This window comes from Rosa chinensis, chromosome 4 (genome assembly GCF_002994745.2).
Source record: "Rosa chinensis cultivar Old Blush chromosome 4, RchiOBHm-V2, whole genome shotgun sequence".
In the NCBI taxonomy this organism is placed as follows: Eukaryota; Viridiplantae; Streptophyta; class Magnoliopsida; order Rosales; family Rosaceae; genus Rosa; species Rosa chinensis.
Genome location: NC_037091.1, coordinates 36,048,592 through 36,066,797, shown reverse-complemented (window position 1 = coordinate 36,066,797; position 18,206 = coordinate 36,048,592). Strand labels below are relative to the sequence as shown.

Sequence of the window (18,206 nt, the reverse complement as noted above, 5' to 3'; positions counted from 1 at the left end):
TTACCCAAATCTCATAAAAGCTAACCTTAAGTAGTACTGCCTCCAAAAAAATCCCACTCAATCCGATCATACGCCTTGGTGGTATATAATTTCAGGATTAGACTTGCTTGGAACCCGATTACTGTCTTATACATTGTATTGTTTCAAAAGCTGCAATCTCATTATCATAGATATTTCGCGCAGGCAAAGTCATTTTGCATAAGAGAGATGAATTCTGTCTTCATGATTATCAAAGTCTTCAATTTTCTGACTTGGAAAAGATATAATAAATGTCAGTTTGGTGTTTTGATTATTTTGGGACAAATCCAGCTTGGGTAAATACTAAATAGCTTGTTGTAACAAAAAAAGAAGATACTAAATAGAATTTTTTTTTAATTAAAAAGAAAATAAAGAAAATAAAAATAAAAATAAAAATATGTCCGAAACCGGGGTGCGGATGTGGAATTCGAAATCATTCCCAAAGTTTATTGAGGACTCTTAAGTTCTTAACCCTAACTATCGCCAAAAAAATAAAAATAAAAATAAAAAACCAAAAATCCGAACCCTAACTCATCTCGCCCAAACCGCTGCGCTCTCTCTCTCTCTCTCTCTCTCTCTGTTTCTCTATCGTCCCTGATTCGCCTTCAATCATTCAACAGCACAATTGCCTTTGTGTTCTTGCATTCATTTCAATCTTGTACACCCAAAACCGAACCCGCCGTGAGATCCACAGCGATCACCCAACACAGGTAGGCGCCTCAATTCTTCTAGTTCTTTCGTTTCAATTCTTGATGGGATTGAATTCCTTCCTCTCTTCTCTGATTTGGGTCCGTAATGTTTCGGCGGAAGAAATCGAGTTTTTTTGGCTTAGTTGATTGTTTTTGGGTCAAGATTTTGTTTTTTCGATTTGACCCGTGTAAATCAAGATTTGTTCATGACCGGAATATCTATGCCAATTCGAATTGAGGAGGAATTTCATGGGTTTGATTCGGTTGCCTCGCCCAGTTTTGTAATTCGTTTTCTGTTTTTTTTTTCTGGCCCTGTGTTCTTGAATTGCACATGAGAATCTGTCATTTTTGTTTTAATTGTGCCTAAATGTTCAAGAAATTGGATAATGGACCTTAAAATTGTGTCATTCACATGTTTATGTTTGCGATTCTGTACACTATAGATAGTTCGGTATCGAAATGCTGCTTTAGGGTTTAATGTATGGTGCGAATTGCAAATTTGTGTTGTACTGAATAGATAAATGCTATATCTTAAACGCTGCAGGAATTATTCAATTTTCTTTGGTTTTGAATTTCGAGAAGATGTCTCCAGCGTCTTCGAAATCCAAATCAAAGGATAAGAAGTCGGGGAAAGAAGCCCCGGTGCCTGCTTTAAAGCCTTCGTCAGGGGCTGCTAATGCAGGGAGTGGGATTCCGGCTAGTGCATACAATCCGCTTCTAGGGACATTCCATACCCTTGAATTGTCACCGACATCGTCTGCGTCGGCTGTTCACAGTAATAGTCGATTTCGGAATATAGATGAAACAGATGACCATTCTGGGGGCTCGGTGGCTGCTGGAGCTGAGTATGATTCTGTTTCAAATAATGGTAGCTGGTCTGGTGACTCGGAAGAACATAAAGACAAAACATCTAATCCTCCTGTTAAGCCAGAAACAGTACCGGGAGCCGACAATGACAAGCGAGAGAAAATCCGTCAGAAGAATGAGAGGAAGCATCAGCGTCAGAAAGAGCGGCGAGCCCAAGAGTTGCATGAACGATGTAGTGGTTATCTTATGTCGAGAAAACTTGAGGCACTTGCTCAACAGCTGGTGGCAATGGGTTTTGAACATGACGAGGCAACAGAGGCTCTCATACAGAATGAAGGCCGAGTAGAGGAAACAGTATCATGGCTTTTGGAAGTTGCTTCAGATTCAGGTAAGCCAAGAGATCAAAACGTTGGTGGGAGTAATTTGAAAATTGACATATCAGAAGAGCTTGCTCAGATTGCAGATCTGGAAGTAAGGTTTAAGTGCTCAAAACAGGAGGTGGAAAGAGCTATTGTAGCCTGTGAGGGTGATCTTCATAAGGCTGCTGAAAGCTTAAGTGTAGCAAAGCAAGACCCACCTTCAATTTCACCTAAGCCAGAAGAAACTGGTGATCCTCCAACTGCTAGTAATGGCAAGGTTCCAGTCACTGTTAATCAGAACTTGAGGCCACAAGTAAAATCTAATCCTCCTACAATACAACAAAGAAGGGACGATAAGGACTTTAACTACACAAAACAAGGAGCTACAGTTGGAGGGCCTGTAGATTCTGCAAACAAACCTCTGCAGCCTTTGAAGAGAGGACAGCCAAAGTTGGAGTGGGCGAAAGGCCAACCGACTCCAGTTCCTGCTGATAGAAGGTGGTCAAGTGCCGGATCAAATCCTTCAGTTTCCTATTCTTTGGCGTCCCCTTTGCAGGCATCATCTCCACCGGTCAAGACGGAGGCACGTTATGTTGCTGTTGGAGGTGAGTTAAAGAACCTTCAGCCTGGAACAGTGAGGGAACCAGTTATCATGATGCAGCGTCCTCAATCTGTCAATACGAAGCAGGTTCCTGCTACTAGCATGAGCTCATCACCTCCTGGAACTGCCACCAATTGGTATCCTTCTACTAGTGTCGAACTTATGAGGTCGAGCGGGTTTTTGCCTCAGATTCCAAGCAGTACAAGCCTCAGCACTAGCAATTTGGGCTCAAATCAGATGTACCACCAGTTTCAGTATCAACAGCAGCAACAACAGCAGCAACAACAGCAACATCAGCATTTTATTCCTGGTGGCCCTGGGGATTCTCCTGGAACAATTCGAGGGAATAATTTGTGGAATAGAGCAGGTGCATCTCAAACACTTGCTGCTGCTTCCTCCCTCGGACTATTCTCCGCGTTGGGGTCAGCTGGCTCATCAGGGGCATCTTCCCCAATAGATTGGAGTGCTGGCGGTGGCTCATATAGGCACTTAGATTACACCAACATAGACTGGAGTTTGGATAGAGGTGTGACGCCCTCTACCAGACCTAATGGGTTGTGGACGGGGATGCCTTCTGCTATGAAGGGCAATACCAACTTTTATGATTCAAAAACTACTGGTTTGGGTGCTCAATCTGCAATGAGACCGGCTTCCTCGAACATGAATGGTGTTACCCTTGTGGGTTTGCAGGATGGAGGTGCTAATGCTGATGCATCAGCTGCTGGTTCCGGGGAGTGGACTTCTCCGTTTGAAGGAGTGGATCTCTTTAGGATACCCAGACAGTTTGTTTCTTCTTCTCCATAGGTGAGAAAAGCATTTCAATGAATAAAATAAAAAGAAAAAAGACCAAAAATTGTGCGTGGATTTGATGTTGGTGTTGATGCTACAGTGTTCATGTTGGTGGTTTACCTTTTTACCAGAATGGCATCCAGGAGTCCTTCCTTTTCATCGTCTTTTCTTCATTTTTAATAGTTTTATGCATTTGGGATTTTAGGTAGAGGGAGAGAGACGTCATTGATCTCAATATTTAATCCCAGAATTCTAGAATTCTGGTACGAACTTGGGTAGAGGAGAGTGACCAATAAAACCAATCTTAAGTTCTTAACAAGTAACAAGCAGTACCTGTAGTCTACATCAAGGACGCTATCGTCAGGGACGTACATCGTTCTCACTATATATGAAGCTACTGGCCATTGCTCTATATCTTCATTACATGTCCAAACCCAGAAACGACCTAACGACCACACTTTGGTAAATGTAATGCTAGAGAACGACACATATTACTCAAAGACAACGCAAATTAAAGTTTAATCTAAATAGAAAAATCCCAAATCTTTTGTTCAGATCAATTCGTTTTGGTTTAATTTCATTGCGGTTGAATCGACAATTCAATAACAATTCAAAAGAGTTCGCCTATTAGTCTTACATGGTTAGACGCTCGTCTATCTTTTTACGTATAGCTTGCATTGCGTTAGGTGGTAGCAGAGCAGGTTTTGCCTGAATTGAGACGAAGGGAAAACTACTATCTCATCACTCGCCACTGTTGGCCGGAAAATTATGCAACAAGACATCTAGAAGTTACGTCAAGATATCAATACCGATTTGGCAAACTTATCAGTACATGGTTTAAAGCCGGCAATTCATGTCAAAATCGGTTTTATAAGTAATGGACTCTAGCTGAAGTCATGAACCTAGCATTACAGGTAGATCGAAGGATAACAAAGATGATCTTTTAATTTTTTTGATTACATCAACAACTGAGAAATACAACTATTAATATTTCGTGAGTCGCACTCACAACCTTCTACTTACAAAGGACCAAATGATACTAAGACAAAGATGATATTTTCATATTTTAAGATGGAGAATTGTAGCTATTTATTTCCTTATTTATTTTCATGGGCTTCTTGGCTAAAAAAAAAAAAAAAAAACTTAAAAAAAATTAGTTGAAGAAATTTTATTGTTCCATAGGGTAGTTGGATTTTGTCCGAGGCAGAGAGAACCTATAAAAAGAGCGTGCGTCAAAAATGGAGAGATTTCTGGAACCATCCTGACTCTCTCTCGTTTCAGAACTCTCCAGACACCTACTCTCCCGCCTATAAAAACCCATTCTCACACTCTTTCTCTCCACACCAACAAATCCAATCCAATATCCACCCAGCTCTGCGTTTCATCTCTCTCAAATCCCCGCTCTCTTAATTCCCGTTTTGCCATGGAAGACGACTTTGATTTCCCAACCGGCGGCAACCCCGAAGACGTTGACATGGACCTCCCGGAGGAAGACGACGACGCGACCAGCCCAGGCCCGCTCAAGGTCGGCGAAGAGAAGGAGATTGGGAAAAATGGGCTGAAGAAGAAGCTGCTCAAGCAAGGTGAAGGGTGGGAGACGCCTGGCTCCGGCGACGAGGTTGAAGGTACGTGTGGGTTCGCCAGACGAGTGTTTCTGTTGTTTGGGTTTGTTGGGATTTTTGGTGGTGATTGATGGGTTGGTGTTGTTTTTACAGTTCATTACACTGGGACTTTGCTTGATGGCACCAAGTTTGATTCCAGCCGTGATCGGGGGACGCCTTTCAAGTTCGGCCTTGGACAAGGTCAGTAATTCGTTACCGTTTTCGAAGATTCTTGCCTGATGATCGGTCTGCAATTCAATTTGGTTCTGCGTTTGTGTTCATCTTTGATAGCATCACCGGAATCCCGGTACCAATTTGGTTAATTTGACTCAAAACACTACTAGATGTTGGGTTGAGTGGTTTTAATAGCATCACCTAAATCTATGAATTATAAATATCAATCATTACGTTTTCCCTACTGAATTATAAATGTCTCTGCTGAAAACTGGGCCTTTCAATTGGTAATGAGCCTTGTCTTGTGGCATCATGAGCTGTTTGTGTTGTTTGGCTTCCATGGAAATTTGCGATCTGAATGATGACACATGAAAATTGGATGATCTATGTCTGTTGCCAATGAGATTCATGTGTCTTCTTGGCTACTGGTATCGAAAAATTGTCACTAATATTAGCGTACTTGAAATCTGTTCTTCTGAGACTTTTAATTCGTGCTAATAACAAGTTGGGAGATATTTCACTCATGATTGAATTCTTTGGTCTGTTAATGCATACTGATTGCAGGACAAGTGATCAAGGGATGGGATGAGGGTATTAAGACCATGAAGAAGGGTGAGAATGCAATTTTCACCATACCACCCGAGTTGGCTTATGGCGAGTCTGGATCCCCTCCAACTATTCCTCCCAATGCCACACTCCAGTTTGATGTGGAGTTGCTTTCCTGGACTAGTGTCAAGGACATATGCAAGGATGGCGGTGTTATAAAGAAAATTCTTACTGAAGGGGAGAAATGGGAGAATCCAAAAGACCTCGATGAAGTATTTGGTACATTGTCTATCCATAATGTTTTTTCTCTTATGAATGCACATGTTGATGAATGAATTGGAACTCATTGGATTCTTTTTCTTGTCATCTCAGTTAAGTATGAGGCTCGACTAGAAGATGGGACTCTTGTTTCAAAATCTGATGGGGTGGAGTTTACTGTTGAAGATGGTATGTTTTCTAGCCTGCCAGTGATGCATGTCCTTGTGTTACTTGAATTGTTTCTTTGTGTAATTAGAGCGTGGATTCTCTGCTTGCAGGCTATTTCTGCCCAGCCTTGGCAAAAGCTGTGAAAACAATGAAGAAAAATGAAAAGGTCCATTTGACAGTAAAACCACAATGTGAGTACTGCTCTGCTATTCTTGCTTATTTTTGGTTGTTTATTTGTTGCCGTATCTCAACTCTGTTATTGTGACAGATGGATTTGGTGAGGCCGGAAGACCAGCTGTTGGTGAAGAAGGCGCAGTGCCTCCAAATGCTACCCTTGGGATAACCCTAGAGTTGGTCTCGTGGAAGACAGTTTCAGATGTTACAAAGGACAAGAAGGTCCTAAAAAAGGCCTTAAAGGAGGGAGAGGGATATGAGCGTCCTAATGATGGGGCGGTAGTTCAAGGTAAATTGAGGAAGAATATATAAAAAATTTGAGTTATGCTAGATTTCTTGATGTTTGTAGGACTGAAAAAGTCTCTGTATTTGTTCTTGTCTCTATCAGTGAAACTTGTTGGGAAGTTACAGGATGGCACAATCTTTATGAAGAAGGGACATGATAATGAGCCATTTGAATTCAAGATAGATAAAGGTAACTCCTAGTCTTGATTGTGAATGCATTGTAGAACCGATTTTGAGTTAAAATATGGCAATTGAAAATGAAATTACTTGTGCAGAGCAAGTTATTGATGGACTTGATAGAGCGGTGAAGGGCATGAAGAAAGGGGAGGTGGCTCTGGTCACCATTCAACCGGAATATGCTTTTGGGTCATCTGATTCTGCACAAGAATTGGCCATTGTCCCTGCAAATTCAACTGTGTACTATGAGGTGGAGCTGGTCTCCTTTGTGAAGGTAAGATAGATGTTTCCTACGTAGTTTGGAGGTCCTGGATGTGAAAACACTGGACTAAACCTTACTTCAATGGTTGCAGGAGAAGGAATCTTGGGACATGAACACACAAGAAAAAATTGAAGCGGCTAGTAAGAAGAAGGAAGAAGGCAACGCTCTCTTTAAGGCTGCCAAATATGAAAGGGCCTCAAAGAGATATGAAAAGGTATGTATGCTGAATGTTGTCTACCGGTTCTGGTGATATCTACCAGTTTATCATTCGGATCACATTACAAGATTCCATTTTTGGTGCCAGGCTGTGAGGTTTATAGATTATGACTCAAGTTTCAGTGATGAAGAGAAGCAGCAGGCGAAGGTACTGAAGATCACCTGCAATCTGAATGATGCTGCATGCAAGCTTAAACTTAAACAGTACAAAGATGCTGAAAAGCTCTGCACAAAGGTATTCTTTGCTGATACATAAACTTGACAGTGGTGTGCTTTGCCTTCTACAGATAGTGCAGGGTTTTTTTACTTCCGCCTCTAAATTCCTAATGTGTGGGAATTGTGAAATACAGGTCCTGGAACTTGACAGTCGGAATGTGAAAGCATTGTACAGAAGGGCACAAGCCTATATCCAGCTTGTTGATTTGGACTTGGCAGAGCTGGACATCAAGAAGGCCCTTGAGATAGACCCAAACAACAAGGATGTGAAACAGGAGTACAAGCTTCTGAAGGAGAAAGTTAGAGAGTACAACAAGAAGGATGCACAGTTCTATGGCAATATATTTGCAAAAATGAAGAAACACGACCCAGTTCCAATGACAATTGATAGCAAGGCATGACCATTTTCTTTCATGTAATAGAATCAAAATTGGTGGCTGTGTGTGTTATTGTATACTTACGAAAGCCTCACACACCTTGTACACTGAACAAAGCATCGTCATGGAATAACAATAACAATTTCATTGGTTGCTTCTTATTTTGGGTAGTGCATCAAGATAGATGTACTCTTTATTGGCAATTCTAGTGTACCGGTATCTGCAGGCAGCTCATAGATTCAAACAAAGTAACTGGTCTAATTTGTGTTGCAAGTAGAAGTTTCTGGTAGTTACATTTGTGTCATCAAATCATCTGTAGTCCAAAAACCATTCCAGATGTCGTTACTCATGAGATTTCAGCCAATTTTCGAGTACACAATTGATCCGACCTACTGCATCTAGGGAATATAACTCAGTTGATTTGACAGAACTTAACATCCTTGGTTGATGGAATTGGTGATGCTGAAACCTGGGGGCTTGTACTGTGACGTTAAATTAGCCTCGGAATGTCACTAGATGTTGCGTCTGATGGCTTATTACAGACGATGTCACTGAGCTACGTACCCTGTTCCTGTTCGATGCATCTGATGCAAAAGTTCATCCATTAGCCGCAATTATAACGAATACTTTGAAAAGTTCATCCATTAGCCGCAATTATAAGGATTACTTTGAAATCCCTCCCGTTCATGCTAACAATACTATTCTGGATAATCTTGATCGAATAGATACAGCAAGGTTGGAGTTAAACCTCGTGGGATTTGCCTGTTCTCTCTGTTTCAGGCCTCCTTTGTAACCAAAAAAAACAAAAAACTCTTTAATTGTCTTTCTGAAGCTATGTGATGTCTAAACTCAAGGGCAATAGCCTAACCAAATTCATATCATAATCGCCGTTTCACCTCATATACTCCCCCTACTTTTTTGTCCCTCTATCAGCTCTCGTCATTTTTTCTATGGTAAGTTAGTCTTTGTGTTGTTATGTCGCGAATAAAATTGATTTAGTTAATGATTTATATTATTTTTTAGGATAATTTTTTTAGTTCTATTCATACCTTCAATTTTTGGACCTCCAATTTTTATAAAGGCCGTGACCACTTACCCAATTTCAACTTAAAAATTGCTCATTTGCTTCATTAAGAGTTTTCTAACCCCATTTACCCAATTCAACATCTACTGACAATTTTGCCCCTATTAATTAAATTGAAACTCACAGATCTCTCTCCTCCCAGACTCTCTCTCTCTCTCTCTCTCTCTCTCTCTCTCTCTCTCTCTCTCTCTCTCTCTCTCTCTCTCTCTCCAGTCGGAAGTGGCGACCACGCCTTCAACACCTTCTTCGTCGACCTCGAGCCCGGCCCCGGCTAGCACATCCGAGCCGGAAGTGGCGACCACGCCTTCAACACCTTCTTCGTCGACCTCGAGCCCGGCGCCGGCTAGCACATCCCAAGCCCCATCTTCGTCGACCTCAAGCCCACCATCAATCGCCGAACACCGATCTGGTGCCGACCACCCTCAATCACTGATCACCCGATCTGAAGCGCCCATCCCGCTGCGGTGCCAGAACCTCACCAAACTGAGACCGGTCGGAGATGGGCTGTAGATGAGCGACTGGAGAAGAGGACCTGGAGAAGACAAAGGCGGAGATGGGCTGCAAGTGAGCGACTGGAGAAGACGAAGGCGTCCTGTCGGAATCGGGCTGGAGGAGCATGGGTGTCCGGAAGTGTGGGTGGCCGGTGAAAAATTCTGATGTTTTTTTTTTTTTTTTTTTTTTTTTTTTCTGATTTCTATGGAAGAGCCCCGAGAATGGGGAAGGAAAAAAAAGAAAAAAAAAAGTGAACATTTACAATTGAACATATAAATTGATTAATTGTGTTTGTAGTGTATTCATTTTGGTTCACTTGAGGGCAATAATATGATTATTGGAGGGTAATAATATGATTATTGGGGCAATAATATAAGTATTGGAGGGCAATAATTAAATTATTTATTTAGATAAACCTCTTAAATCTTTCCAAATTCAAAACATCTTCATTTTTCACTAATTATTGATCCCTGATAGCAAGTTTATTGGGGGGCAATAATATGATTACTATGTATTATTAGGGGGTAATAAAATCAGACGCTGGAATCCGGTCACCAATTCCTGCGACCGATTGCTGGATTCCGGTCATCGGTCTCCTGATTACCGTCACCGGTCGCCGGAGTCCGCTGCCAACTACTAGTCACCGGAGTCCGGCAAGGTCTCCTATCACTTCTCTCTCTAAGTGACAAAGAAGGAGAGGGAAAAAGTGTCCCAAAAATAAATAAAAAGAATTAAAAAAGAACTAATTGGGTATTAGGAAAATAATCCCTTAGAGTGTTTTGGGTAAATGGGATTAAAAAAATGTTAGTGGAGCAAGTGGGCAATTTTTAAGCTGAAATTGAGTAAATGATCATTTCCCCATTTTATTTGCACGCCACCAACCTGAATTGAGACATCCAAATTTACTCACTTAACCTCACTTTATTATGAATTGTTAAATGACATATATAACCAACTATAAAATGACTATTAAGGACAATAATTATACCAAAAAAATATTTTATTTATTTTCTCTTGACTTTCCAATTCAATAATTTCCTTATATATTTTCATTTTCCAATTTCACTACATACTCATTAAAGTATTCATATATATTTAATAAGAATTAAAACTATGATTAAGATCATGTGACATAAAAATGTATGATATACATGTTGAACGCATATTGATAAAAAAAAATAAATAAATAAATCATATTATGACCTAAATCTAAGTCTATCTATTATATTTGCCAAAAAAAAAAAAAGAGCTAGCAATTAAAAAAAAATTTAATAATTAATCATGAGGTACAGAAAATGGAGAGAAAAAAAAATTAACAGTAAGAAAAAAGATTAATATTTAGATTTTTTTGCATAGCTAAAAGAGAGAGGGAAAAAAAAAACACATAATAGTTCATGTTATTTTCTTGTTATTAATTGTTAAAACTAAATACCTTGTGTTTGATTTTTTTTTTATTGGATAAGAGATTTATGTTGTCAGATTATGGAATAGACATGTAATTAAGATTTATAGAATAATTAAATCATTGAAATGACTAAGTTTTTTTATTATAAAGATATTAGTTTGTTCGCAAATTATACAAGTGAGGTTATTTGAGGAACTTTAGTGAGATTTAATGAGTAAATTTAGCATTCAAAAATTTGATAGGAGGTGTAAAAAACATAGGAGGTCAAGTGAGTAAATTTAGAGGTTTCAATAGAAAACCTCACCCAAAAAACAATGCTACCACTTTAACAAATCCCTAGACTAGATCAGGGGTTTGATTCCCTTGTAATGTGATAAAATAAATGAATAATTAACATTATGGGTAGAACCAACAACACGAACTCATACATAAATGAAAATTTTGTTTTAGGACGACCTAGCCTCCTCTGCTAGGGTTACTTTCTAGGGTTCTAGAAAGCATGATCTGATCTACCATGGATATGGAGATACTTAGTTGGAATTGCCAAGGGATCTGCAATGACACGACAAAGAGGGCGTTGAAGGATTTAATTTCCCAGAATCATCCTCAAATCATTTTTCTTTGTGAGACAAAGATCAGCACTGTTGGATCATAATTCATATACATATTTGTGCCCTAAAACATGGAAATTACTTGTTCTAAAGTCCAAATTTAATGTTGACTAATCCAATTTCATTATTTCCCTAATCTTGTACTTTTGGTTAACCTTTGTGTTTATTTATATATATTTATTATGTTTTCCTTATCATGCTAGGAAATGATGGAGAAGAATGGAAATGCACTAAAAAGTCAACCCTAGAACATTTTCTTACTCCGGCTAGGAGAAAGTGAGCTAGACAAGAAAGAAGGGGTAGCTTCCTGACCAAACAAACTCCGAATGAGTTGAAACTCTCCAGAATCATCCTAGACATCCCAAGGATCATTTTTTATGAAGAGTACTAGAGCTAGTTTTGAGTGGAAAGCCTTCAAACAGTCAGTCCAATCTTCTGAAAGATGAAAACTGGAAAACCTGACCTGTACGTATTTCAGAAGCATTTACAGTCGAACCACAATGAATTTAACTCTGAGATTCTACCAGGATGATCTAGACTCATGGAGGAACATTTGATATGAAGAAGTCAAAGGCCCATTCAGAATTCTTGGTAGAGATATAATTGAAGGAATAAAGGGGCAGAAAGTGACTTGAAAAACAGCTCAACATATTCCCACCCACATGAAGAAAGCTAGATGCTTTTCTCTTTTTCCTTGGATATATTTTTCTACTTCATTCTCTTTAATAGATCATCATCACTTCCATATTTCTGCACCTTTATGCTTTGCTTTCATTTCATCATTACTCAATCTTTTCCATATTTTACAAACCCCTTCCATACTCCACTTTTATTATTTTTCTGCCACTCATCATTTTACTCTTCTCTTTCTTCCCTATTTAAACACATTCTCCTCTCACTCTCAAAAAAAAAATCCTGAATCCATAACATCTTTTTTCTCTCTTCATATCCTTCATAAAACCTCCATTACCACCACCACAACCTTCATCATATTTTCCATCTACCTATTCTATTTCATAGACAAAAAGCTTCACTACTCTACTATTTCACCACTTGATTATCTCTACATCTCATATTCCATCATCAACCTTTGAAGAAGAAGGAGAGGAGCCTAGCATCACATGAGTTCATCTACACCATCCTCAACTTGATTATCACTAGTCCCTTCTCTATCCCTACTTTTTAGTTTAATGTTCATAAACATGTTGAAGCTTATGTATTTGATTATGAGTGAGTACTTAGTTTGTTGGGGCTAGGGTTGAAAGCCCTAGCCAAACTTGTAATGAATTGATGCTTGAGTCTTATTTGATGCATTCTCCATGATCATCTTCACATGCTAATTCAAGAAGTGAATGCTTGTATTTGAATCTAGCTAATTTGAATACTTTGTATTTGTCGTTACATGAACAATGTTTAGAGAATAACTAGCTTGACATTGAAAGCATGATAGCACACTAGGTGTGGATGTGAGGGTAGTGAGTTAAAATCACCTAGATCTAGGATTGGTTTGCTTGCTTGATTATCTAAACTCAAATCTTTATGCATCTAGGAGCAAGGAATTGATACTTATCTAGTAATGTAACTTGTTCTTGGGTAGTTAGTTTCACACTTATCCGGTGGAAAAATAAAAGGAGTTTAGGCCTTAGTAGTCTTATCCGGATGCTAAGAGGGTAATTGGATATTTGGGATTGCATTACTTATAGTTTGAACATCAATGTATGCAAGGGAGGCTATGGTGAACAACCTAAAGCTCTAACTTCCATCCATTTTATCACATCTAGTTTAACATAGCCTAGTTTACATTTCAAGTTTCATTTTGTGTTAATTTGATTCGAAACCATTTTCAAAGCCAAAAATCAAACCACTACACCATCTTGCATATATTCACCATGAACTTTGGTTCACTTGTGAGCTCTTGTTTATGATTTGTACATTTGCATATTCATCTAGCACCCTTTAGGTTTTCCTTAGCTAGAGTGGGTTTTCCAATCCCTTGGGTACGATATCCCCTACTCATAATCCCCTACACTATAACTTGGCCCTTATACTTAAGGGTGACCATTTGGCTAACAAGCACTCTTGCTGATTTCCGTAAGTTGCATCGGGCTGTTGGATTTCCGCACTTAAAGGAGGTGTTGAGTGATGGTTTATCAGGAGGTTTGGCGATGTTCTGGACTGATGATGTACAAGCGAAAGTTTTGACTTGCTCTGCGCATCACATCGACTTGGAGATTGTAGGAGGTCCTGGAGATCCACGTTGGAAGCTAACAGGATTCTATGGATATGCTAGGACGACAGAAAGAGATCGGTCATGGCAACTGTTATGGAATTTGTGTGATCTCAATTCTTTACCCTAGGTTGTTATTGGGGATTTGAATGAAATCTTGAATAATGGAGAAAAGACTGAGGGGCCGCTTCGTTCGGAATGTCAGATGCGTGGATTTCGTGAAGCTCTGGGATATGGTGACCTTCTTGATTTAGGGTTTCAGGGTGCTATGTCTACATGGTGGAATTCTGACACACAACTTCAGTTAGACCGTGCAGTTTGTACACCCTGTTGGTGGGATATCTAAGGGCATGCACGAGTACGTCATCTTGCTCCCAGTGATTCTAACCATGTTCCGATACTCTTACAAGCCAGCTCTATTCCTTTGGCCAAAAGACCAAGAGTACACCGGTTCAAATTCGAAGCTTACTGGCTTCAACATAATGATTATGATGAGGTTGGGAAGCAAGCATGGGCGACAGACGTGACTGGAAGTCCTATGTACTGTGCAGCCAAGAAGATTGAATTCACAAGGACACAACTTGATGATTGGCAGAAGAGAGCTTTCAAGACTAGGTAACAACAGATGTTGGGGGTGCATGCTCATCTTGAGGAGTTACTAGATGTTCTTGTGTCAGTGGAGGTGCAGACTGAAAAAAAAAAAAAAAGAACTGATGAGCAAATTGCAGAGTCTTCTTTCACAAGAAGAATCCTTTTGGAAGCAGCGGTCCAAAGTGACATGGTTGAAGGGGGGAGAGTGTAGAAACACAAGCTTTTAAAGGCTGCCAATAGAAAGAGGAAAAACTTCATTCATGGTCTTTATGATGAAAATGGGAATTGGTGTGATAATGACGCATGACTGGAAAGAGTTATCTCTACTTATTTTCGAAAGATGTTTACTGCTTCCAATATAGATTTTGAGGCAGTGAACGACACTTTAGCAGATATACAATCGTGTGTAACACAGGCAATGATTGTACAATTGTGTGCTCCTTATACACAGGAGGAGGTGAGGACTGCTTTGTTTCAAATATATCCCAGCAAATCCTTGGGACCGGATGGTATGCCTCCGCTCTTTTTCCAACATTATTGGGACACTATTGGTGCAGACATTACTGAAGCAGTTCAGAGTTTTCTCCATTCAGGTCAACTTCTTTGTGAAATTGATTTTACTCATATCTGCTTAATTCCCAAAGTCGACAATCCGGAAAATATGTCGGAGTTGAGGCCAATTGCGATTTGCAATGTTAGAGCAACTCCAACAGCTTCCTTATAATTTATGTATTATAGGGAAGCAAAAGTCAAACATTTAGCCTCTTTTTCTTCTCCAACTCCAACAGATTCCCTATTTTACAAAAATCTCTAAAATCTCCATATGCTTCCTTAAAATTTTAGAGTTTGCTGTAAATATAGGGAATTTGGTTTTCTCTTTCCTCACTTTCTCTAAAATAGGGATAGTTATAGGGAATATGTTGGAGCAAAAGAGACTTATTTTTCCCTAAAGTAGAGAAAAATTAAAATATAGGGAATATGTTGGAGTTGCTCTTATCTACAAGATTTGCTCTAAGGTAATAGCCAACAAATTAAAGTTGATCTTGCCTGAGGTGATTTATCCATATCAAAGTATTTTTGTTCCGGGGAGATTGATTACTGACAATATCCTTATGGCTAATGAAACTGCTCACTTTGTTCATAACAAGAGGGAGGGTAATGAATGTTTTATGGCTTTGAAGTTGGATCTAAGCAAGGCTTATGATCGCATGGAATGGAGCTTTTTGAAAAAAGTTCTAGACAGATTTGGTTTTGCTTCTTCATGGATTGAGTTGGTGATGCAATGTAGTAGTATCGTCCAGTATTCATTTTTAGTCCGTGGAAGGCCTCGGGGGCTTGTGATTCCTAGCAGAGGACTGAGACAAAGAGATTCTTTGTCTCCATATTTATTCTTAATTGGAGCAGAAGGTTTCTCTACTTTATTGCGCCAGAAACAAGAGTTAGGTTTGCTTCAAGGTATTAAGGTTTGTGATGGAGTCCCTTCTGTCAATCATCTTTTATTCCCTGACGATAGTATGTTATATGCTTATGCTTCTTTGGAAGATTGATTCCAGATTCAGGAAGTTATTGAAACCTAATGGAGGGCCTCAGGACAATTGGTTAATTTTGACAAAAGTTCAGTGGTGTTTAGTAAAAATGTAGACTTTTCTATGCAAGAAGAAATATCCAGTTTGTTGGGAGTAGAAGTTGTTGACTCCCATGAAAAATACTTGGGATTACCTACTTATGTAGGGAGAAAGAAAGCTGCAACCTTTCAATACATTAAGGAAAATTTGGCTAAGAAGCTTTCTCATTGGCAAGGGAAGTTACTTAGTGGTGCTGGAAAGGACATTTTGATATGGGTAGTAGCTCAAGCGTTACCTACCTATGCTATGAATATCTTCCAATTGACAAAGAGTTTTTCTGAAGATTTGGAACAGCTTTGTGCTCGGTTTTTGTGGGGGTCTACAATGGATAAAAGAAAGATTCATTGGAAAACATGGAATGCGTTGTGTAATTCGAAAGAAGAAGGGGGACTAGGGTTTCATAGCTTGGCTAGCTTTAATTCAGCGATGCTTGCTAAACAAGCTTAGAGGGTTATTTCTAACCCTAATTCCTTGGTTGCTCGAATTTTTAAGGAAAAATATTACCCTACAAGCTCATTTTGGTTGGCAGATAATCATTCTTTTCCTTCATACTCTTGGAGGAGTATTTTCTCTACAAGGGATCTATTGAAGCAAAGCACATATTGGTAGATTGGTTTTGGGACAGCGGTCAATATTTGGAATGATAATTGGTTGCCAAGTTTGCCTAGTGGTAGGCCTCATGAGAATGCAGCAGGTCTTGCTGAAGTGGCTCAGGTTTCTGATTTACACACTAATAATGGTGATTCGAATTATGATATGATTGTTAGATTGTTTTCTTCAGAGGAAGTGGAGGCCATTTTAACTGTGCATCTAAGTTTGAGAAGGGTTGATGATAGATTGGTCTGGAAATTGGAACGGGATGGGAAATATTCTATTAAAACGGCGTACAGGTTCTCCTTCTCTCATTCTCCTGCTTGTGTACCCTTTGAACTATCGGTTAACACTGATTTTTGGAAAAAAATTGTGGAAAGTGATGATTCCTAATTCGGCAAAGATTTACATGTGGAAAGTGTGCCATAATATTCTTCCATCCATGGAGAGACTCGGTTCTAAAAGTGTGGTGTTGGAGTCACAGGTATGTGTTTTGTGTGATAGTGCATTGGAGACTACATTACATATTACTCGTGATTGCCCTTTTACAAGACAGATTCTCCAAATTTGAGGAGTGTTGGCCCAAGTATGTTTAAGTTCTTATGCAATATCTTGTGATTTGTTGCATTGGTTAAGTTTATGTGTCCATGACCTTTCATTATTGAACTTGGGGGAGTTTATCTACCTTTTGTGGGGCATTTGGAAGGAGAGAAATAGCAGAGTTTGGGACAATAAAAGGTGCCATGTTGTTGATGTGCTTCTTAAGTCTACTGCAAGATTGCATGAGTTTCAATTTCATAATACCAGACCGATTACTCAAGGGAGTGGTCGTCCTAGAATTGCTCAATGGAAAGCTCCCTCATATGGATTGTTGAAAATAAATGTGGATGGTTCTTTTCACCATATCTCATGAGTGGGAAGTGCTGGTTTGGTGGTTCGTGATGAATATGGCAGTATGGTTGCTGGTGGTGGGAGGCCGTTGGCGGGTTTAATTTCGCCAGAACATGCAGAGGTTTTGGCATGTAAGATGGCAATTGAGTTTGCCTTAGATCAGAATTTGTTACCTGCTATATTAGAAACTGATTCTGAGATGGTGCAACAACATCTATCTAGCTCTGATGGGTCTAACACTTCCTTTCTGGGTTGTATCTATGAGGATCTGAGCTCCATATTGGCTTCAAATCCCAATTTGCAGATTACTCACCCTAGAAATAGATGTCAACGTACGTACAAGGTCGCACACCTAATGGTTGCGCATGCTAGTTCTCTAGTACAGGAATGTTTTTATTTTTCTCCTCCTTCATTCTTATTAGCTGCTATTGCTGCTGACTGTTATCATATGTAATTTTCCGATTTTTCAATAAAGGCTGACCTCTTCTACCTCAAAAAAAAAAAAAAAAAAAAAAAAAAAAAACACGAACTCATTAAAAGACCTAGCAGCCAACTAGAGTTGTGAGAACACCGCCCGATGGGTTTTTTTTTTCCAGCACTTTCCTCCATCATCGATAGAGAACTATACCACTGTAGCTAGCATAGATAATCATCACATGTATTGGAGAGTGGGTTGCTCATTCCGGATCTGGATCCTCTCATTGGCATCATTCTATCCTTGTATGTTCTTGGCTTTTAATTTCAGCTGTTCATTACATATCCATAGGTCAGAGCGTAGCCACATCATCATTTGGTTATTAATTACTCAAATAATGCCCTTTTCAACACTAAAGGCAGATTGAAACAGAGTCTCTCTCTTCTTCTCTCCTCTGCCGTTTTGAGAGTCGGCAAGTCTCCGGTTTCTTCACCCTCTGTGGTGTGTCTCCACCCTTTTGTGGTGAGTTTCCTGAGCTTGGTCTCAGCTTTAGATCT

At 39.5% G+C, this 18,206-nt stretch overlaps 2 protein-coding genes across 2 annotated transcripts; both read left to right on the top strand.

Annotated features, from left to right (window-relative positions):
* Positions 1–498: 498 nt before the first annotated feature.
* On the top strand, positions 499–3,422 carry LOC112197479. The gene is made up of 2 exons (XM_024338175.2): positions 499–728; positions 1,252–3,422. The coding sequence occupies exon 2, from the start codon at positions 1,290–1,292 to the stop codon at positions 3,276–3,278; it is 1,989 nt and encodes a 662-aa protein (XP_024193943.1). The 5' UTR covers positions 499–728; positions 1,252–1,289; the 3' UTR covers positions 3,279–3,422.
* A 1,165-nt stretch (positions 3,423–4,587) lies between these two features.
* Positions 4,588–7,878, top strand: LOC112199947 (peptidyl-prolyl cis-trans isomerase FKBP62). Its single transcript, XM_024340943.2, has 11 exons — positions 4,588–4,888; positions 4,979–5,065; positions 5,603–5,863; positions 5,957–6,031; positions 6,121–6,201; positions 6,279–6,473; positions 6,573–6,659; positions 6,745–6,920; positions 7,000–7,122; positions 7,213–7,359; positions 7,475–7,878. Exons 1-11 carry the CDS (start codon positions 4,687–4,689, stop codon positions 7,739–7,741), a joined length of 1,701 nt encoding a protein of 566 aa, XP_024196711.1. The 5' UTR covers positions 4,588–4,686; the 3' UTR covers positions 7,742–7,878.
* The last annotated feature ends 10,328 nt before the right edge of the window (positions 7,879–18,206 follow it).